Source organism: Trematomus bernacchii, unplaced genomic scaffold (assembly GCF_902827165.1).
Source record: "Trematomus bernacchii unplaced genomic scaffold, fTreBer1.1, whole genome shotgun sequence".
NCBI classification, from domain to species: domain Eukaryota; kingdom Metazoa; phylum Chordata; class Actinopteri; order Perciformes; family Nototheniidae; genus Trematomus; species Trematomus bernacchii.
This window is the reverse complement of record NW_022988066.1, coordinates 4,016,028-4,040,313: the sequence shown is the minus strand read 5'-3', so window position 1 is coordinate 4,040,313 and position 24,286 is coordinate 4,016,028. Positions and strand designations below refer to the sequence as shown.

Sequence of the window (24,286 nt, the reverse complement as noted above, 5' to 3'; positions counted from 1 at the left end):
TTTATAATGCCAGTAAAGAAAACAAAAAGTACAGAATGTGCAAACCTACTGCAAATGAAACGCTTTCTGATGGTGAACAAATCTGATTATTTTTCATTGCTAAAATAGGTTCCTTGGCTGATTCATATTCTTGCCCTTGAGAAACACCCATGCAAAAGCATACACCCACACACACACATATTAATGTGTGCAACTATTTATTCACACCAATGATACATGCAAAAAGTAAAATGATTAGCATTCCATGGCACTGCAGAGAAACAGCATACAGGTACTCGCTCACACACACTCTCTGCTATTGATTCAGTGTGGATGCTGAATACTGAGATACAATTATCACCAGCCCATCCAATGCTCTATTCCACAGCAATACTATTGATACATATTGCATTGTATCTGTACAGAGTGAAAAGGTGCGTACAAAAGGTGCACGAGATGAAGCAGCTGAGACTATTTCAGGAACATTTCCTCACTGTGAAAAGGGAAAACAGCATCAATCCATCCTCCCACTTGAAAAACGTTAAGCTCTTTCCTGTTGGCATTACTATGCATCTCATATCCAGCTTGTGCCTAGGTCTGAATTAATTGGATTTCATTGGGTCCAAATATTAAATGCATATTTGGTATGCACATTAATATCAGCTCCATATTTCATTTGCCAGAAAAAAACGGATTGTGATATTTATCATATCACTTCATCACCTGCTTTCAATCTGATATTAAAAGCAGTGTTATCCATTTTTAACAAATGTTTTGCTTTTGCTACTTATTCACTTCATAGTTAATGCAGTTATACACATGTCTGTGTGTTTCCAGATATATTTTGGTTGAATAAATCTTTATTGCATCTTTGATTTGATTTGATTTATCTTATCTAAGTTCAATCAAGTATCTTGGTTAAATCAGTTGAAAAACACTCCTGAAGTGTGAATGAAAACACGCCACTTATATTCATTAACATATCATCATGTAGATGGACTGGTCAGTCTGTTATTATTTGAGCAACACCATCATTTTAGTTACTTTAGTTGATTATTGGGATTTTCACTTGAAAAGCAGGGCTAGGTTAGTCTTAGTTTGCTGATATAATCTTTTCTGCTAGGTGATTTGCTGTTAACGACATAAAAGTTACATTTTAAAAATACATAAGGATAGAAGAATATACAGTTTCTATGCTTGGATGTTATATTCCCGTATTCAGCAGTAACATTTTGAACAGTGGCGAGCCGTGACTTTTATACCCAGGCCCTCTGACCCCGAAAAAAAAGAGTTATTATGTCACTGCGTATACTTCAGCGGAATATCAAAACAAGGGCCCGGGATGCAAAACGCATCAATGACAGCGACCCTCCACCACACAAAACAACACCTGTAAATAACCCAATTTGTGTCCTTTGAAATTGAAAAGGATATTGCATTGTCTTTGTTACTGTCGGTGCAGTTGTATATGTCTTAAGTGTAATTTGGCTTGGCTTCCTATTTTGTATGGACATGCTTTTATTTTGAAGGCAAGTTTACGCTGTTGACAGGAAACAATGTGACGGAGTAAAGGAGCGGAGATTAACGGAGAAAAGTAATATCTACATATAAAGACGGAGAAAGTAAAGGATAAAGTTTATGTTTAAGTGTTAGCACCCCCCAAAGAGGCACAAGCTCTTACTGTAGCATTTCCCCTCCGAATAAGGGTTGAAGATTTGACTGTTGATATTGGAGATTTCAATAAATTCATATCATCAGTCAAGACTTCGACCATTATTCGGATTTATATAAACACCTATCATGACAAGACACCCTCAGCCAAGTAACAATTAAAAATAACTTGAGGCCCCACGCAAAGTTATATGATGAGGCCCTCTGTTTCGCGAGCGTCGACGGGGGGGGATGCTAGTGGAGCCTCGCAGCGGCGAAACCGTGCTGCGCCACACTAATGGCGCATTTCCACTACAGCGCGGAGCGCGGTTTAAGCGTGCCCGGCCCGTTTTTGGTTGCGTTTCCAGCCTGCTTTGTTCCGGCTAGCGGGTCGTTTTTCATGGTTTTCTGGCTCTCCAAAATCGAGGTTCTTTCCGGGCTAACAACCGGGCTGAGTATGCTAAACTAGTGAGAGAAGCGCTGGCAAGTAATACACATTTCAAAATGATGCCGAAGTAACAACATACTGATACCGATTAGTAAAAACCATGAATTAATGCTTTGCCAAGTCTGCAGACAGACGGCAGGCGAAAAACCTTTTACAATGCGTGTTTTCTGAATGGAGATTGGCTAAGCTAACGTTGTTTATGCTACGACCGTCCACACTCACAACAACGGCCTACAGACATAAATAAACCAGCGACTGTATTCGCCATGACACAGACAGTCTGTGGTTTGTACTTGTTTAACTTTTGTCTAGTTTCTGAATAGATATGAGGAGCTGTGAGCTCTGAGGGCTAACAGCTAACGGCTGATGTTGGTTTTGTGTTTCGCATTGAAGATGACGTCACGGCTCCGCCTACACTGCGTTACTATAGATCAGGGGTGCCCAATACGTCGATCACGATCGCAAAGGTAGTGTGTGGTAATTTGTCTTAAAGTTAGCCTATCATCCATCCTTACTATGGCATTTGCCACTTGATTGACGTACAGGTAATTCCAGTCGGAGTTGTATTGTGCCATACGGGTTCATGCAGTTATGAGGGGGCCTCACCTCCTCATCTGAAGCAATTAGTGTAAGCGCGCCACAGTTTATCCGCCGTTTAGTCCACTAGCACCCCCTCCCGCGCTCGCGACACAGATTGGGCAGGGGCGGCCCTGTAGGTAGATCTTTTGGGTTGTTCATTTTAAAAGTAGCTCCCGAGCTGAAAAAGTGTGGGCACCCCTGCTATAGATACTACCCCAGTTCCTAAACTGTAATGGAAACGCAGCATAAAGTGTGATTTCACACACGAAATGCAGCAGGTTTTTTTCTAATCAGAAGACGATTTATTGTTGATTGAGACGCAGCCGGGTAGCAATAACAACGCACTTGAACTGCGCACCGCATTGTATAACAATAACAGATTTAACAGAGATTAAACAGATTAAAACGGAATAGTCCTACATGAATAATCATAGGTTTCTAACAGTGACAATTTACACATTTTACACAATTGCACATTTTTGTGAATTTGGCTGTGCGATATGCTAGAAAAGCACTAAATTAACTTATTTATTTATTTTATTTAAGTGAACACAGAGCAACCATCCGAACATATTAATAACGAGTAACTCTGAACTTCTCTCTCACTCTCTCTGACTCTCTCTTCGCGCGCACACAGCAGAACACCGAAGGTGGTCTTGCGCTCAGGGGTGGGACGGCCCTGCTCCTGTCCTTTTGGATGAAGCACTTGATGGCGGGGTCATGCAGTTGATCCACTCCAATTTATTTATCATTGTAACTCAATCGTGAAAATGACTCTGTTAACATTTTCGAAACGATGTCATCACTATCACTGACGTGAGACATCATAAACGAACTTATGCTAATTAGCTACTTCCGCCTAGCTTGACCCGTTGTTATAACAAATGCATAAACTTCCCAGCGGGCGGAACTTGTCATAAAGTCCGCGATAATAAAGCCCACCCATTTAGAGGGAAGATATGATTGGTCAATTGTACTGTCATTTGACATTACTCTCTCGTTGAGTTACTATAGCGGCCCTCTGTGAATTCATAGCAGGACCACCAATCAGCTCCTGTCTTCACCTCGCAGAGACAAGCTTCTTTCATTTAACCCTTCACATTCCAACAGAAACTGAATAGGCAGATTCGAAGTATTTATTTATTTGGAAATTTGATTTTAAATACAATTAAATCAAGTTATTTTGGTAAAACTAATGAATTGAATGAATTATTTTTTTAATGTTTTTAAATATTATTTTGTAGAATATCTTAGGCCCTCAGAGAGGGCCTAGAGGGCCCTGACAGCTCGCCACTGATTTTGAAGTTTTGAAGGTTTTTCTGCATTGTCACAACATCAATAGCTCAATACGTCCTTGGGCTTTGCTTTTGTAAGAGAAACAGGACCCATGTGGAGACACATTACAGATTGATATTTGAGACTCCTCCGCTGAAAACCCAACAAAGTTGAACGGGCCAAGTCTGCAGTTTATTTATTTTTCCTGCAGGCAAAGCAAAAGTCAGCAACTTTGTTTCCCATCAAGGCTTGTTGGTATCATCATGTGAGACTATATGGAGAAAAAGCATTGCAGGGGCGAGAAAATCAACAGTCAGTGAGGTGTTAAGGTCATGCAGCCTCAGCAAATAAAGATGTAATGTGTGTGTGTGAGAGAGACTGATAAAGAGGGAGAGAGCAGCACAGGCCAGATAGGAAGTGAATTAGGGAGCGAGAGGGAGGAGAGTGAGAGAGAGTTTGAGGTATAGAGAGTATGGTGAGGGGAGTTAGAGAGCGTAAGAGAGTCAGAGATGGACAGATAGCAGTGCCTTGCAGCCAGTGTCCATATCTCTCTCCACCAATGACTCCTCCTGCTGCACTACAACTAATGGACTCTGTCCTCCTCCACGTCTTATCTCAGCCTCTCTCTCTCTCTGTCTCTCTCTCTCTCTCTCTATCTCTCTGTGTCTCTCTCCCCTTCCTCACTTTTATATCTCTTACTACTCGATTACGTGCTATCTCTCCACTTCACCGCTCCAACTCTATCTCATTTTTATCGTTCTACAGTCTTTCTCTTTTACCTTTGCCCCTGCTCTCTCGCTTCCAAACTTTCAGTCTCTTTCTCCGTCCTTTTCTTTGTTCTACTTGTCCTCTTCCTTTCCACCTGTTTCCAGCCTCCCCACAGCCATGAATACAATTGTTTCTGCATTAAATGGATTCCCTCTGTCTTTTTCTCCTTGAAAATAATTCCTGTGATGCTGGTCTAGAATATGTGCCAAGCTGGGTAATTGCAGATTTCACCCCAAAATGAAAAATATCTAGTGAGAAATTAGAACATTTTTAAATGAATGGAATTACCTATTATAACTTTCAAGAAAAGTTACTCAAAATTGGTGCACAGTGTTGGAGCGTAATGAAAGCCTCAGAGATATGTCTAAAATAAATAAAGATTCTTACTGCTTCACTCTTGTGTTGTTTCAGATGACCCAGGAGCAGTATATCCTCGCGGCGCAGCCCAACCCACTCCACCAGCGGGGGGCGTCGGTGTGCGGCGCCCCGGTCTACCCAGCGGTGGGAATCTATGGCTGGAGGAAGAGATGCTTGTACTTCTTCATCCTCCTGCTCCTCGTCACCATGATCGTCAACCTCGCACTGACCATCTGGATCCTCAAAGTCATGAACTTCACTCCGGTAAGAGGCTTGTGTGTGTCTTTGAGATGCCATAGTGTTGTTTGTGCTAATATGAGAAAACTACTGTAATATGGAGATTACAAGCAGTGTCGGTTCTAGACTAATTAAATGGGGGGGGGGGGGCGTGATCGGGAAAATAATTAATGAATGGCACATTTTAATGCAGAAAGGAGATTTTGACATTTTCAGTTTGGTATAAATAAATGAAATACAAATGTATAATTTTCTTTTTATTTATGCAGCCTAATTGTTTTTAATTTATTTCATAATATTTGTTGGGGTTTGTTTTAGTCACAAAATGTGTTTCAGTAACTTAGATTCAACATGAGATGACATTACCAAAAAACCCTGTTAACTCTGGCCTAGGGCTGTGCGATTATGGCAAAAATCCTAATCACGATTATTTTGGTCAATAATTGATATCACGATTATTAAAAACGATTATTCATTTACTTTGAAAACATCGATTTATTGAAACAAAAATGTGAACAGTATGTTTTTAACAGTTGATTACCCTGAACTTTAAGTATAATTCAACTGAAAACCCCCAAAAAAAAAAAAAAAAAAAAAAAAATATATATATATTTTTTTTAATAAAAATAATAATCGTTTTATTTCGATTACGTTGTTTTCGTAATCGTTGCAAGCCAAAATCGTAATCGAGATTAAAATACGATTAATTGCACAGCCCTACTCTGGCCCATGTTTCATCACAGTAACTCAGTATTTGACATGAATTGCATTATCATAGATTTATTCTTTTGGAGGGGGGGCACAGGGGGGTCCAAGCTCTGTGTTAAAGCGGCACTGGCCCCTGTTGACCCCCCCCTAAAACCGCCATGTTTACAAGAACATGAGTGACGCCAATCACGACACATCGTCAGTTAGAGACAAAAGTGTTTTGCACCTGCTTGCTAGCTAACGTTCCCTCTGATGCATTGCCATTCAAATGTTGTAATTAGGAAATAAAACCCAGAAGTCTTAACATTTGGATCTCTTATTTGAGTCATTACAGCTGACGGTGACACGTACTGTATTTATTGCCAGTTTCTTTCTTTCTTTTTTTTTTAACTATGATTCATGGGCCTTAAAGGTAGGGTAGGTACGTTTGAGAAACCGGCTCGAGATACACTTTTTGTTATATTCCATGGAATGCTCTTAACATCCCGATAGCAATGAATATCTTAAGGGCTTTGACAAAAAATCCATAGAAAAATGTCATCTGTGGAAGCTGTAATACTGTAAAAAGCACGACCAATCATTTTAGCCGGCCCGGCTAAAATAACTGGATGGCCTACCTGCCTGTCAGCCTTCCATCTGTGCACAAACTTATCTCGTGCCCTCATTGGTCATGTGCGCGTTCGTGTGTGTTGGAGGAGGGGCTCTATAAGGAAGTGGCAGATTTTCTCCGGTTGTGTATTTTCAAATTCTAGCGATCTCGAGCCGGTTTCTCCAACATTACCTACCCCACCTTTAAGTTATAACAACTCGATCACTTTTTGTGAAAATTCCCCATGTGGGTTTAGAGCAAAGGCAGGAGTCATGCAACATGATGTAGATCAGGGGTCGGCAACCTTTTTGATATGAAGTGCTATAAAATAATTGGGATCAGTGTGCCGACGATCGTGAACTGTCACGGGGGGGGGGGGGGAGCCTCGCTGCGGGGAAGCAGCGTGTGGACCTCTTTCACCTGTCAGCGCAACTTACATGATGCGGTTTAAACACATTTTAATAATTGGTTTAAACGGCATAATAATAATTAACCACAGCTTACATCTTTTGCCTAAACCTATGTTGAACTCAGCCATAGTATTGGCATTATGTTTGGTTGTCTTGGATGAGGCTGGAGCTGAAAGGGCGTTAGTGACTGCGTTGTGGAATAACTAAAATCAGCTGAATCGGTCCATATATCTAAAAACTCATCCCAAAGCCTCTTTTTATTTATTGGCTTTTCTCATGTGGCTGACATCCTTTTTTTCCCGTGTTCTATTGATCTCCTTTTGTGATTTTATCTACATGTTTATTTTTATTATGTTTTGTTATTGCTTTTGATGCCCAGGCTGTGCTCTCTTTTTCTGCCCTTGTAAGCACCTTTTTGGAAAGCACTTAGATACACAATGCTTTTGTGCTTTTAAAATGCCAAATAAGTACATTTGACTTGACTTATTTGGGGAACAGCCAGTGGAGAAATAACATATACTGAGCAGTAGCACTAAATCGTAACAACATCTCAAGTCAGGGCCAGCCTCTATGTGTTCATTCTTCTCGTTTCAGCCTTGACTTTCTGAGCATGTCATCCGGAGGTTACAGCATCCGTACATCCAATATCCTATATTGCCTTGGGGCTAAAGGGGCTACAGTGTGATCATATATATGCAAATGAGGCAGAATATGACCCCTTAAAACCTCTGCTAAAGCCTCCCCACATCAAGCCTTATGTTTCAATAAGCGACTTGGCATTATAAAAGGGGAGTGGGGGAGAGGAGGGGGAAAGACAGCTGACTATGCCTGAGGGGAGGCATCCAGCACTATGCATGAAAGAGAGGAAAATATTTCAAAAGCTATGTGCTATGTCTGAAAAATACAGACTGTGTGAGAAATCAAGAGATACACAGATTTCTAAAGGCAGGGCAAGCATATTAATTAAAAGTCTTTATTCATTAATAACCGTAGGAATCGGTGGAAACAAAGTGGAGGTCAGTGTGATGTTGAAGTGTCTCTCATACTGTGCCAATATTCGCATTGACATTTTGTATTATTTTAATCTGGATCTTGACCACAACATGTTGTTAATCTAAATCAAGTAAATCAACCAAATAATACATGTTTTCTGATGCAAAACATATACATTTTACTGATAAAAATATTCTTATTTGATTCTTTAATGCTCCTCAAAATATGGTTTTGACCTGGGAAGAAAAGTTGCTTTCGAACATCTTAGTTCCTTTGAGTCATAATGAAACAAATGGTGCTAATAGGAAAATACATATTAAAAAAAAATAAAAAAACTTAAGACAACATTAATTAAATTGGCTCATATTATAGAAGACACATTGGAAAAATAATATGTTTTTTTAAAATGCGCCTGACCTCTCTTGTTTTTCCCTGTCAGCTGTCAGACTTTAGAATTCTTCTGAAATAAGTATTGTACACAATAACATTCTCTGTGTTATCCTGCAACATCACCCTTTCAGCTGCCCAGCTATTCATCTATTCCCCAGCACTTCTATATGATGACGTCTGAAAGAGAGTAGCCGGAGGAGTAGAGATCAGTATGGTTGACAGAGAAGGGAAAAACAAAGCATTACAAAACAAAGAAAGAAGTAAGACAGGCAGAGATGGATTAAGATAGACTTGATTGCGATGGAGGCCTTGAGGAAGGGCCGACATGGGGTAGGCATAATGGGTTGAAGAAGAGAGTGATAGATATAGAAAAGAACGTGGAGGGCTGATAGGGTTGAGTAAGTATCTGTCTCCATGTGGTTTAAATATAGTGTGTGAACCCCCTCCTGGCCTCTGAGGTCTCCTGAGCCCCCGAGAGGTGTCAGTGCCCCATGGAGGGGGGGTCAGTGAATGAAGCGTAGACAGAGACAATGTAGCGTTTGAGAAGCCATATAAGTGTAGTCAATTTCTGCTTATGTGTGTTTTCTTAAAATAAATCTCTACATAAAACCGGTCTACTTTCTCTGTCAGAAAGTCTCTTTGTCTCTATCTAATGTCAGCAACATTAGATAGAGACAATACAGTATTTATGAGAGAGACGATATCCCTTTATAGCTCAGTGTCAACAATTCCCCAAGTTAATATAACAGTGGAAAACTCTATTAGGGGCTCTATGTCACATGACTAATGATGAAAGGGGATATTTAAGCTTTGATTTATCATAGTTAACATTATATAACACTATTACCACCCAGACATAATATATCTTTGCTCTTCTTTTGAACCCACTCCACACCCTTCACCACACACACACACACACACACACACACACACACACACACACACACACACACACACACACACACACACACACACACACACACACACACACACACACACACACACTCACACACTGTACTCACGCTGTAAAACACCTATAAAGGTGAAAATATCTATAATGAGAAGGCTACGGAGTTATATTGGTGATGGTGGAATAAAGATTCCCGGCAGACAATACATAATTAAACATAGTTAACTCCATTCTATAATAGTTACCTTTATGTTACCGTTATAAATAGTTTTAAAAAATCCAGTTTTCCAGACCTTTTGTCACAGCAGACAAATAGACCTGGTGAATATGCTTGTTACTTAAAACATACATTTCTGAATTGCATTTATTGCTGAAAGAGACCCTGCATTATCTTTGTATTTGTTTTTATTAAACATAAACCAAAGAGAAACATGTCAATGATAACATTATTGCAATATATTTCAACTTGTGTTCTCCACATGTTCATTATGATTTTGCAATTTTTAAGAAGATATGGCGCAAAGCACGCTAGAGTCCTTATAATGCGAACAAAACATTGTAAATGACTGACTGTAAGCACCAGTCCTGTAATCATGTATTGAAAAACATGAACCAACTTTCTTAGAAACCTCTGATTGAGCATTCACATACGGAACAAAGGCAGGCTGTCTCTCTCGCCTTTCAACCTCACTATCTGGATTCAGATTGGGCTTTTTGAACAATTGTTTCTGTTGCAATCAACATGAGATGTCCCACTGAGCTTTGCAGGACATTTGCGTCATGTACTTTTGTCTTTGTTTGGTTTTCACCAGCACACCTCAGATATCCATCAGAAACATCCAGCTGCTATTTGTGTCATTTGCATGTCTGGACAATTACTTATATTTATCGTTGTAATCATCTTAACTCAAAGGCAGAGGAAATCAAAAATGGAATCTCTCACTCATGCAATCAGACAAACACACATTTCTTCATCATTTGTCATTTCATATCCAGCTATAGGGAGCTGCTGCTTCTATGGCTCGAAGATTGTCATTTCCATTTATCTCCATTCAAATCACGTCTGAGTGGCTGCAGGATAATGAAGGCCTTCCTCAAACTTTTTGTTTTGTTTAGAGTTGCCAGATGCGATGCTCATTGTGATGGTGTGGGGAGAAAAGAGATTTGCTTTTGAAGAGACAGCTTTGGCAGTAAACTACAGAGGAGGGACTTGTGGGGATAGGGTGTGTGTGTGTGTGTTTGCGTGCGTGTGGGAGACAAATAGCAAGAGGGTAACTGATAAAAGTATGTGTATGTGCCAGCAATTATTCAGAAATTGTTCATGCAGATGTTCGTGTGTGTGTGTGTGTGTGTGTGTGTGTGTGTGTGTGTGTGTGTGTGTGTGTGTGTGTGTGTGTGTGTGTGTGTGTGTGTGTGTGTGTGTGTGTGTGTGTGTGTGTGTGTGTGTGTGTGTGTGTGTGTGTGTGTGTGTGTGTGTGTGTGTGTGTGTGTGTGTGTGTGTGTGTGTGTGTGTGTGTGTGTGTGTGTGTGTGTGTGTGTGTGTGTGTGTGTGTGTGTGTGTGTGTGTGTGTGTGTGTGTGTGTGTGTGTGTGTGTGTGTGTGCTTCCCTAAGTCCTTTGGGCTTTCACTGCAGAGAAATTCAATTTCAGTTGTCACTCACCAATTAGCCTGCCTAATTCCTGATCTGGAGTAGACTATGTTGTTCATGTGTGTTTGAGAGAGAGAGTGAGCTAAAGTGTGTAATGTGTGTTAGTCCTCTCAGTACCTGCTTGATCCACAGTGTTTTGTCTCTTCCTAACACAGTTTGTAGTGTGCTGCTTTGCTTTTTGGCATAATGACCTCCTACAATATGTGCCTAGCATTTGTTGAATGCTCCACTTGCACACTGAAGCCGTAAAGCAGACGTGATTTAGCAACACTCAGTTTTTTATTTCCACTGCAATTAAGTCTGCCTCCACTAACACAATATGGGTGTCAAAATGTCACCAAAGCCTGCGGTGAAATAGCAGCATTGGCTTAGCGAGGGAGAACAATGACTCCCATGTTGAGTGAAGTAACTTTGTGCACTTTGAAATCCTTACCAAATCAAATATCATATTAAATTGATGAATGGTAGAAAATAACACTAAAGCCACCAGTGGTAATTTGTTCCAGTATTCTCACATATATTGTAAACATTTACTGGCATTGTGCAAAGAGCTTTTTAACTTTTAAATCCTGCCAATCAGTGGGCGCATACTATAAAACTTTATTATTGTGGTACTTTTGAGATCAGTATAACAGAGCGCTTTAAGGATGATAAAACAACAATTGAGAAATCAATAAAAATGACCAGCATTAATTAGAAATGGGGTTATGGCTGCATAAAACAAGGTTTCAACAAGGGAATGCAGCAGTAGTATAAAAACAAATCAGCCTTTGATTAGCCTGTAAAACGGAAGAGAGACATTTCATTTTTTTAAACCTTTAATGAAAAGCTATCAATGTATTTTAGATACAATTTATACAAGATTATACTAAATTGCAGTTCATTTCACTGCAAATTCACATACACTTCAAATTAACAGCTGATATGCACTTACAATTGACAGTCTATTTCTGACTTGCTTTTTTCTTGAAGACATAAAGTACCAAAACTATGCTGTATTTAAAGATGTTGCGAAGTCTTATGCCAAAGGAGATGAAAGGGGGAAAGCAAGGATAAACATGCAGCTTTCTGTGTGTTGAGCAGTTACTCGCTGCTGTTTAGCAGACAATTTGAATTTGTCATTTCCTTCAGGCAAACAGGGCAATAGGTACATGATCTCAATTAGCGGAAGAGGTGCGCTTTGCTGTCACAGCTGCTCTTGTGATTTATGTTTAAGAGATATGTGTGTGTGTATTTTTCTTCTCCTAAAAGCCCTTGCTGGTTAAGTTTCTTCAGAATTAAACGAATATGAAAGATCCATTTTGGTAAAGAGATAGGAACACTGAGAGTGAGGGGAGCAGGGAGGAGCAGGGAGGATAGTGAATGATGCATGGGATAAGACAGATAGGAAAAGGAAGTAGTAGTGAGTGAAGGTGTGTGTGTGTGTGTGTGTGTTTGTGTGTGTGCGTGGGTGGTTTAAATAGAGTGTCCCATCATCCACGCTCAGCTTCTCCCTCCTGCCCTCTGGGGTCCTTAGGGACTTGGAGAGGTGTCTGTTTCACTGCCTCATGGAGTGGAAGTGAGTGGATGAAGGGGCTGGCAGAGACAGGCGGAGTGTGGAATGTGATGTGTGGCTGTGTGAGTGTGTCATTGTTCACTAAGGTACCGTCACCTTCACTATCTTCTCCTTCAGGGTCCTTTGTTTTCCTGTGTCCACAGCTTGGTTTATTTAAGTTTCAAATATGATTTTGTTCCTGCATTCTGTCGGTCCAGGTACATGTATCTATAAAAGCCACATCCATTTACGTTGAGCCATCGGAACCAATCTGTTAATCTATTGATTTAGCTGGGGAAAGTACATTTCTATCACTTTCAATGTTCAATACAGTCATACATCGTCATATCTGCTGAACACTTTTTACTCTTGCTACCACATTCGGACATTTGGTGGTGACATGGGCGCCTATCAGTTCTGAGTAACCATGACACACATTTGACTGAGCTGTGGCGCTGTAACACATCATCTATATATAAGGGAATTAATTTTTGAATGACTGTCCTTTGCATGTTCAATTCACTTCGCGCTTGGCGGGTGTGTTGCTGTGGACCAAAGGGAGTATCAAGTCACAAGTGGCCCGTTAAGAAACAGAGGCACATTCCACAATTACATTATAAGTATTACAAACCGTTCGCCCAGCAAAATTCCACCATCAATTATAAGTTGTGCTAAAAAATGAAATCCATCATAATAATAGATTTCATATAACCCAGCATGCCAAATGGAATGACTATCATAATGTGTCAGGTAACAGTTACTTTTTTGTATGTGTGTCTTTGTTTGTGTGTGTGAGAGAGGGTGAAATGTGCTGTTGGAGGCAGTAAGAGCTCCCAATCCTGCTGTACTCAGCTCCTCGTCTAGACCAGCCACCGTCATTATGGCTGTTCACACCTGCACTCTGTAATTTATCTCTCTCACACACACACTCACACACACACACACACACACACACAAACACACGCACACATTTTTCTCACTTTGTCAGTAACAATGCTGACCTCAGGTAATGGTAGAGTCCAGCGTGAAACACTCTGTCCTTATGTGTCACACATATACACAAACACAGGGGATATTTAAGCTTTGATTTATCATAGTTAACATTATATAACACTATTACCACCCAGACATAATATATCTTTGCTCTTCTTTTGAACCCACTACACACACACACACACACACACACACACGCACACACACACACACACGCACACGCACACGCACACGCACACGCACACACACACACACACCGTGAAGAGGGGTTAATGTGACGTATCCTTCAGACTTGCTGACACACTTGATGTTAATTGCTTGAATGGTCAGTGCACATTGCACATACACACGCAATTACACACAAACACAACACTAGAAAAAATTATCAACATTGCACTTTGTCAAATCCAGATCAATCAATATATGCTTAACAAGTAAAGAAAAAAAGAAAAAGGTTAAACCTTTTTGGATATATTTTGGATTTGAAATGAGATAGAGCTATGTTCATCAGCCTCTCAATAATAATAATAATAATATAATGATTTCACAAATGTAGTCTGCAAAAATGTTCCAAACTCCAGAAGCTGTTCATTAAGTTGCAGACTTAATGATGCCTTGACTTTATTATTACAGGTGAATCTATATGGTTCCTAAAAGATGATAAGAAGGGTCTAGTAGACAAGCATTTTAATGTATATTCCAATTAAATGTCCCTAGGGGGTGCCTAGCCTGTCTACATTTAATGTCAAACTATTACTGTAAATGATTGGCAAATTGTCATGTGGGTTTTATTTATTCTTTCAAGGTACCCGTTAGGGCTGTGCGATTATGGCAACAATCATAATCACGATTATTTGGGTCAATAATTGATATCACGATTATTAAATACGATTATTCATTGACTTTGAAAAAATCCATTTATTGAACTTTAAAACAAATACAAATAATAATTTGAACAGTATCTTTTTAACTGTTGATTACGCTGAACGTATAATTAAACTGAAAAACCAATACAAAAATACATTTAAATAAATAATATCAAAATAATAAATATCAATAAACAAGATCAACAAATATTTTGGAGCGCACTTCCACAAGCTATTAAACATATATAAATATGATAAATACAAATAAATGAGACCAAAATAAATTAGATCAAATATGTTGCAGTGCACTGTCACAACCTAGCAAAGCTAAATAATTGTTTTTTTCGATTATGTTGTTTTCATAATTGTGGCAGGCCAAAATCGTAATTGCGATTAAAATACGAATAATTGCACAGCCCTAGTACCCGTTCCTGTTTTTATGAGAACATACATAAATACTCATGGGAGCATTTCATTTTCACCTAGGGTTCCTTTTCCGTTCATGCATATTGTAATTTGCTTTACAGGTTGAACATCTGACTTGCTCTTTAGCTTCCTCGATGGACTCACGCCCTGATCTGGCTCTAATTATTACCATCCATTCCAAGTTTTACATGATTTTGAAATCCTGAAATGAGGAATCAATCCTATCATGTTAGTGAATTTGAGTTGTTGCTCTACAAGATTAATGTAATGATTAATGTGGCTACACAAATTATTTGGTAATAATGTTAAGTATTATTGTTATTGTAAATAAAGATCTGAATAGTAATGTTTAAATGGTGTGTACAGCGGTGTGTGTTTTAAAAGCATGTGTGCTAGTCTCATTTTAAACCAACATACATGCCAGAAGATTGGAGGTGGCACAATATGTGTTTTCAATGCAGAGGGAGGCAGTCATCTTACATTTTCGTTAAGCCTTGTGGATATGTATCACATTAACTGTCAAATAGTTATGAATTGTATTGGCAACCCAATAGCCAATCTGTTATGACGCACATCGACACAAAAACCTTGAGCATCAATTCCCTGCTTCAATACCTGGCTGGAGTCTATATACAACCACTATCAAATAAAGTCATAAAATGCACACAAAAAAAAAAAATAAAAAAAAATAAAGCAATATAAACAAACGGTCTACAATTAGAATTGAAAAGCCAAAACTAGCAAAGCAATGCATGTATATAAGCAAAGAAAAAACATACAGAAAAAGGAGAATCCTAGAAAAACAGATCTGAGATCACCACTTTAAAATCTCACTCTGCACAAAACAAAGACATGTTTTTTGAGTCAGCAACATTGCGAGAGGTGCAAGAACCTATACATTTAATCACTTTGATGTGTATTTTTATGCATCGACCCATGGGTATTTTCATGTGTGGGGAAGACAACCAAGTTGTGTCCGGGTAAATATCTGACACCTAAATCTGTATCAGTCAGCACTTTAGTCCCATTATTTCCAGTGGCAATATGTCAAACTATGATAAATAAGGAACACAGACACACACAAATACGGGAGCCCTTGTCCTATTTCTACAGCTCTATAAACTGGGGGTGTGTGTGTGTATATGAGTGTGTGCAGTATATGTGTGGAGGCCAAATATCCATCAGTCAGCAGTTTTAGCCTTGTTATCTCTGCTGGCACTCTATCAAAGATATAAGCAATGATAAATAATGAACACACACTCATCCTTATGGAGTCAGTGTATGTGTAGGCCTGTTGGAACAGACGCTATACTATACTGTATGTGATTTGATGATCTAGTGAAGCGTTTTCAGGGATATGGGGATTTGCTTTTGCTTTTATTCTGAAATGTTCGCTTGTGTCTGCATCAGGGTTTCCGTTAGCCGGTAATTACCGTTTTTTAACATTTATTAAGCACCGGTAAATTCAAAACCTGCCAGTCAAAATGTCCGGTAATAATTAGGGATGCTCCGATCGATTGGCCGCTGATCATTATCGGCCGATATTCACTCTTAATAGTTTGATCGGTGCTCTCTATAAAGGCCGAGCTGGATCTGATCGATATGGACATAAACGCGAGTGAAGTATAACCGGACGCGAGAGAGAGAGAGAGAGAGAGAGAGAGATCAGATCAGCTGCTGAGTCTGACAGAGACACACAGCTCTGCATGATCACCTGAAGCCCCGCCCACTGTTAAGCGAGCTGCATGAGAAACTGACGGGCTGTCAGGAGAGAGGGAGAGAGGATCTGTTTCTCCCGTGTTGTTATCCAAAGTTAATGTAAACTTTTGAATAATGTACTTTATCTACTACAAGTAGTTTGTTTGAATGTAATAATTATGTTGTTGGTTGTTTGTGGAAGCGCATCATTTATTGAAAAATGAATCTGAACTTTTCGATCTGTTACGATTATAAACTGAAGCAATATAAAAATGACTCCCATTAACTGAGTTTTAAACATCAGCATATCCGGTCATAGTCCGGTAATTACCTGCTAACGGAAACTCTGCTACACAATTCTTATTATTATTATTGAAACATGACTGGTAAGTTTCATATTTGTCTGGTAAAATTAATTATTTCCGGACATTTGACCGGCAAGAAAAAATCCTAGCGGAAAGCCTGGTCTGCATATGTGTGCATACATGCGTGTTAGTAAATGTACCAAGGAGACATGAAGCCTTACATAAACTTAAATCACTCCCAACACAATCCCTGCTGCGTGGGTTTCTTCTTTACATGGTTTGCTGGCTTCTTTTTAAAATATAAAGGAATGCAAGGAATATAGCAAAGTGGTCCCTTTAGAGCAGGGGTCACCAACTACATTTGTCCAAGGGCCAAAATTAATCCAAGAGACACTTTCGGGGGCCAGAGATTTTTATATATATATATATAAATCATAATAAATTATATTTATATATATATATAATTGATTAATATGTTCACTTTATTGAAAAATAATCTTTTTTTTTATAAGCCTGTATCCGGGGTAATACAATTGAAAGCAGTCCTGATTGTCAGGGAAAGGAATCAACTTTTGTATTAATACCGTGTCCTGATGGTGGGAAACGGTTGCAGGATATAAGAAAATTGTTTGCCAGGCACGCATACATTATATCTCATATAATGTATGCGCTGCCATTTCCCCACATAAACATAACAGTCTGCAATGAAAAGGTTGTCTCCTGTGTGCTCCACTTCCTCCTTGGCGAACCGGTAACTTTTGTTAACCCGTTTTGGTTTAAAAACAGAATAAGGTCGGTTTTTTGGTTTATAGTTTTTCCTATTCGGTTTTGCAACGGAAAAACCAAAGAACGAACCATACACGGATTAAACATAAACTTCTCCTCATATTTTTCTAAATTATTTTTTTTATAAAAGTAATCATCTTTATATATATATATATATATATATATATATATCACCTATACAGCACCTTTGGGAATGTAGTGTCTTGATCAAGCACACAACAACGTTTTTTAATGAGCGTGGGGCTCGAACCCGTGTAACTTGAGGCGATATGAGTGGGGGGCGAACGCACTAACCACTCCGCCAACGCCACAGTCACCCCCGCCGTGCGGGCCGGATGAGAAACTATTTGTTTTTCCGAATCGAAGGTTAAAAACACAAAAGCATTGTACACAATTTAAACCAATCAATGTCGTGTAATTAACAAGGATAAACTGATGTTTCTTAGTGGATGAGTACGGCAGATATCACTGTAAAATCATTTGACAGTGAGGGGAATACTTCCGGTTTTATTATGAAAACTTTGAGACCGGAAATACTGTTTTCACCCCGTGAGGGTTGACGCTAACTTTACATGGACGCTGCCGTCAATAGAAATGAATAGGGGGAAAGACGTAGTATATACACGTTATCCTGGCGAGACCTCAAATAATCTTCGTAATATCTATCAAACTATAGATCCTACCCATCCACTGGACGTGGATTATAAAAGTACAATATACACTTCTCGCTAGAACTCTAATCAAAAAGCCTTTTAATGGCCAAACTATACTACAATTTAGGATTTTCCAGAGAGGGTTATTTGTGAAAATACGACCCTCCGGAGCGTTTGCAATTGCCGCAAATTGTTGTTTCTTACACGACCACTGGAGTTGCTAAACTTTCAAACGTGATTATAGGTCGTAATAAGCTGCTGAACAATCTACCTATTTGGTCGTATGAGTTGGAGGACTTGTTGAGAGAAACTCATCTGAACTTCTTAAGCATCCACTATGCTCCAACTTATACAACAGTACGTGTAGTGTTATCAGGTGTAATGTAAAAGCCTATTAGAAAAACGCTTTAGAATACTACACAACTATTATTCTAAAAAACGTACTGTAGAGAATGTTTGTTATGAGTTTTGTATTGATCATTGATTGTCCTAATTGAAGTTCAATACATATTTTACAACACAATGCCATATCACTACTGTTATCAAACTTTTTTGTACCTAACCTTTGAGTGGTGAATACATCTTCTTCTCATTTCTTTATCAAAATAGTATTTTAGGGGAGCAATTATCAGATGAACCTTTCATAAGTGCGTTCTAAAGCATGCTTTGTTTAACTGTTTTCCAAATAAATCCACGATAACTAGTCTACACACTGTGTAACTGTCTCACTCCAACTCTGCCTTCAATGATGTCCCATTCATGACAGAAGTAAACACTGTGGTTTCACATCATGCCATAGTAGTGGACACCTGGGTTATCATTTATTTGCTTTTTATTTTAAAATCTTAAACAGTTTTCCACTCTGAAGTCAGCATAACAACTTTAATAGACCATTTGAAAAAGCTTAATTCACCACGTGTATTCATATTCACATTTGATAATCCTTTAGCATTCCCCGTTGATTTTCAAGGCTACTGTATGTTGCACCTTAATGGAGAAGGTGTGTCTTCAGACCTTTACATCATAATTTGAATGCACCCCCAGGAATAATTCACTTTCCATTTTAACAATACTAAAGCTGCTTAAATGATGGCGAACATAGGTTTCATAATACATTCTCCTGGCTATGCAGAGTTTCAAAGCCCTGTGAATAGATTTTGATAGGTTACATTTATCTGAAACCAATTGGGTCCCTGGAAGAGATGGAATATGTATTCACAAGTTACATGACCACTGGCATGTACTGGGAAATGAGATCCATGCAATAAGCTCATGGAATGGTCTCTTAAAGAAAAATGGCTACTGTGGATGCTACCTGCCAAGTGAGCTGCAACTCTTTAACCAGCTTTCCCCTCCAACATTGAATGCCTGTCTTTACTCATTAACACTAATTAAACACTAGAAACGTGGTTAATTTGTACGGCTTAATATTAAGCCTCCTGAAACTTACAGTGGGCTCAAGTTACTTTATTGTTTGCAAAGCCATTACCCATCAGATGAAGAGTTAAAAGATCCATTCTCCGTTCCATTGTGCATCAAATGATTTCTAGAGAAGATGAAACTATAATGATACCCGTGGGAAAATCGAATCGCTGCAGCGGCAAATAGGATACAGCAAAAAAAAAGACCAGCTTTTAAATACAAATATAGCAAATGAGGTTATACCAAACAAAGAGTATGATTACAACACTACAACCGGTTCAGTGTAGTCAAATGTATAATGATACAAGTTTGTAGGTGTGTGTGTGTGTGGGGAGGGGTATTGTTTTGAAATACAAACAATATATCATATATACAAACAACTATTAAATTATATTTTAAAAAACTCAGTAGAAAAACTTCAAATCATAACTTCTACTTCTTCAAAGCATCAGGCGAGTAACAATTTAGAGAAATATTAGGTGCAATGCTGCAGATCATCTAACATGCATGAATCAATGTGAGCTGAAGGGATAAATTATTTGGCAGTAACAGTAATGGACCCATCTTTAATGTTACATATCAGTGCCTTTTACTGCCTTCTTTCGTTTTCACTGAGCAGCTTGCATATAGTTTAAAAAAATACATATTTTCTAATAGTTGTACAGGGCCCTGAGGAGACCATTGTAGATGTTATGGTTTGCTGGAAACACTGACGCTTGGTCAATTCCCCGAGGGAAGCGTCATCTTCAGCAGGCTCAGTCTCACAGATTTAAAACTATAATGTCAGCTTTCAACCCGGAGTTTTTGTATTTAGAATAAGGAAAATAAAGTTGCCCAAGACAGTAGGGTGCACTTGTTATCTCAATATGTCATTCACATATTTGAATGATCAGATTGGTCAACGCATAGGCATACTATAGGAATCAGATCAGGATCAGATCATAAAGAAAATATGATGGGAATATCCCTTTAATAGGTATTTTACTCCAAACTAATCCAGCATTGCACATTTCTTTCACTATTTCATATTTAGAATATTTTATTTTCTCTCTAATCCTTTAGGGGAGTTCAATTGTGTCCTTAAAAGCTTATTACTCAAATTTAGCTGTGATAGGATTCATTTTGTTATGACCCTGAAGAACAACTGTATTATTTTATAAGAGCCCTGTCATCAATTATATCATAAATCATCAGGATGATACCGTTTTAAAAGATTTAGAGAAGTATTTGAAACTTTGAAATGTGCTGAAATGTACTGTGCACTCCCTTTGGTGTTTGTGCGGTACAGCATTGACACTTTGGGCTTTTTGAAATCAATTGAGTTAACAAACTTGAACATTCTGTACTTTTATATTTCTTTCATGTCCAACCCTGTATGATCTCTTATTCATAGCTTCTTTTCATTTCTCTCTTCATTCTTGTGCAATAAGGGGACTAACAGAATGAGCTTTGAAAAAAGGTTTGACTTTTGATAAGTTTTAAGGTTTTGTAATATCTTCTTTTTTATTTTCTCTTTTCACTCTGTTTGATTTTCCTTACTCTTTCTTTGTGACCTTGGGTGGAGTCATAATGCTGCGATGCATGAAGGCCATCCTCAGGAAATGAGTGGAGCAAGTTGGCAAATACACCCAGTAGAGCTGTTTGTCTTCGTAATACTGCTCCTACGAGATGACTCTGCTGTGTTTTAAAGGACACTTCTATTTGAAAGCCCTCTGTTCAAGTTTTAGAAATCATTAAAGCTTTCACCGTAGTTTTATGAGTTTGGTGGCTATAAAGCTACACATTTTACTCAGGTGGATAAAAGGAAATTATTAACAGGTAATTAGAATTAGGTACTTATTATATGTTATAGTTTGGATTCCTAAAGCTTTTAGTCTACTATCCCATCATTCAAGGGTGGTTTTCACTATAAGTTATGTTTTTTCTTTGGACGGAAACTATACTTTAAAATGTTTTACTATGTTCAATCTGAATTTACTTTAAAATAAAAACATCTATATTTATTCTGACTCTTCTACATCCAACTCACAGGTTTATCATTGCTTTGAGAAAAAAGATTATTAATTTACCCCTTTTAGAAGTGAAGATATAGTCATTTGTTCTGGGAATGTCATTTTCGAGCCTGAGACCTGAAAAACAGGCTCATTCCTTAACAGGTTAAATGTGTTAATTTGGTAGTAAAAAGCCTTTAGATCATATTTGTTTTCATCCAAGAAGTCATCTGACCTTGTAATAGTCATCATTTCTGGTTTCACTTGAACATTTTCTACAACTGAATCACTGACAATCCCCTCATTCACACCTGAACAAAGCCAAAGTGTCACTGCAAATCTGAGACAATTTAATTAAGGAATTATTTCTGCAAGATAATTTGTAATAGTTCACAGGTTTAACACTAGAACCGCCAGAGATTTTTTATACCTAATACCGCCACCTGGGTCAAATTGACCCGCTATTAGAATGTATTGATTTTCAAGGTAAAATGTTCTTTTATTGAACAGTGAGTTTTGATCGCACAGGGATGAAACGTATACCAATATAATCTGTGGACTCTCAGGGCTCGACATTATAAATGGCCCGCTGGCCCGGAAGCATTATTTAGACACCGCCGCCAGCATAACGTACTTTCAACTCGCCCCACAGCTGTTTGCTGCGGAGCGCAGCGCGAGCAGTCTCCCGTGAGCGGGAGCGCACTCCTTCACTACAGACTGTCTCTATCTCTCTCTCTCTCTCTCTCTCTCTCTCTCTCTATCTATAACTATCTATCAATATATCTATCCACCTATCTCTCTCTCTCTCAATCTATCTCTCAATCTATAAGGAACCGCAGTAGACAAAAGGCGTTGCTATAGCAACACGTCATGTTTATATGAAAAGGGGTGGGGTCAATATGACCCACTGGGCGTAAATAGGTATAAATGGCAATGTTTAGGGCGATTTCTTCAATCTGACTTCATATTGACAATTTTTAACAACATAGGGTGCTACATAACACACTTTCAGGAAAAGTCACGGACTGGAAGACTTTAATATTTTATTGAAAAAAAGTTACATGCAATAAAAAACAGCTCTGGGTCAAATTGACCCGATTGGCGGTTCTAGTGTTAAAGGTGGGGTAGGTAAGTTTGAGAAACCGGCTCGAGATACACTTTTTGTTATATTCCATGGAATGCTCTTAACATCCCGATAGCAATGAATATCTTAAGTGCTTTGACAAAAAATCCATAAAAAAATGTCATCTGTGGATTTAGCCGGCCCGGCTAAAATAACTGGATGGCCTACCTGCCTGTCAGCCTTCCATCTGTGCGCAAACTTATCTCGTGCCCTCATTGGTCATGTGCACGTTTGTGTGTGTTGGAGGAGGGGCTCTATAAGGAAGTGGCAGATTTTCTCCGGTTGTGTATTTTCAAAATCTAGCGATCTCGAGCTGGTTTCTCAAACTTACCTACCCCACCTTTAATAGAATCCATACATAGGTTACATCAGGATACAATAACACACAATGACAGAAATATACATTATTTGTCATCAATTTGACAAAACAAACACACAATCACTGCTGCCATCTGATCTCTATTTCACTCCCTTACCAAATTACATTGAATTGTATAAGAAACTACAATTTTGAGGAAAAAAAAATATATAAATATAAATATATACTTTTATAAATAATAACATAAAATAATGATATGCACTCATTTTTTAATAATAATTAGAACCTGATTGTTTTTGAGCAATATAATAGTGAGGCAGGTCATTTAATTTGTCCAAATTCCATTACAAAGCAAGGGTCCTAAGATAAAATAACTAACATTCCTCCAAAGAGTTTTTTCTTTACCAGTCGCATTGACCCGAAGACACATTTTGAGTTGTATACACTGTTGGAAAGAGGAGATTCCTAGCTCTCTAATGATATCAGGATTGTTTTTGTACTCCAAATATTAAGCAAAATATGTCACATTATATAATGACTGTCACCGAGTCATCATTTTGAGAAAAAGGCCTTCAAAGTTTCCTCTTCTCTGGAATCCATCGATCTGATTGATTATTAGCGGAGCAAATGATCAAAATAGTACGGAGGGAAGATATTTTGGTTTGGATTACTGGTCTGGGGGAAGCTCGCGAGTGTGTGTGTGTGTATACGTGTGTGTGTGTTTGTGTATTTTTGCGTTTGTGTGTAGGCTATTGTGTTTGTTTCCCGGGGAAAACACTCACGAGAAACACCGGCTGTTGTTATGCCTGCTGTGACGTTAAGTTACTCCGTTCTCCGCTTGTAATTATGCCGTTACAAGCTTCAAAGTTGTATTTATCATCTGAATTTGCCGAAACAAGTTTAATATTCTGAAAGCCAAGACTTTGTTTATTTGAAATCAGATGAAAACAAACTGTAACGGACCCTGCCGTGTTATCTATGATTACTATACGCCTTACATTCATAATTTCAGCCGGAGGGAGGGGGAGCGGCGCTGCGGAACAGCAGAGTGGCGAGTGAGAGCTGTCATCTTCCCTATACAAAATATATTTATCATGTGATTTTGGAAATAAAAGTTTAATATTCTGAAAGAAAAGACTTTGTTTATTTAAAATCAAACAAAACACCCGAACCCCGAAAAACTATTTTTTTACGCAAATCCAAGTTTATTTTGAAATGAGCCGTTACAA

General features: G+C 38.5%; 1 protein-coding gene across 1 annotated transcript in view; it reads left to right on the top strand.

Annotated features, from left to right (window-relative positions):
* The window catches only part of LOC117474733 (zeta-sarcoglycan), a 283,850-nt gene that overhangs the window by 111,905 nt on the left and 147,659 nt on the right, over window positions 1-24,286 (top strand). Inside the window, exon 2 of the mRNA XM_034120724.1 lies at window positions 5,111-5,320. Coding sequence (XP_033976615.1) covers window positions 5,111-5,320 — 210 coding nt within the window. The remainder of the gene's footprint in view (window positions 1-5,110; window positions 5,321-24,286) is intronic.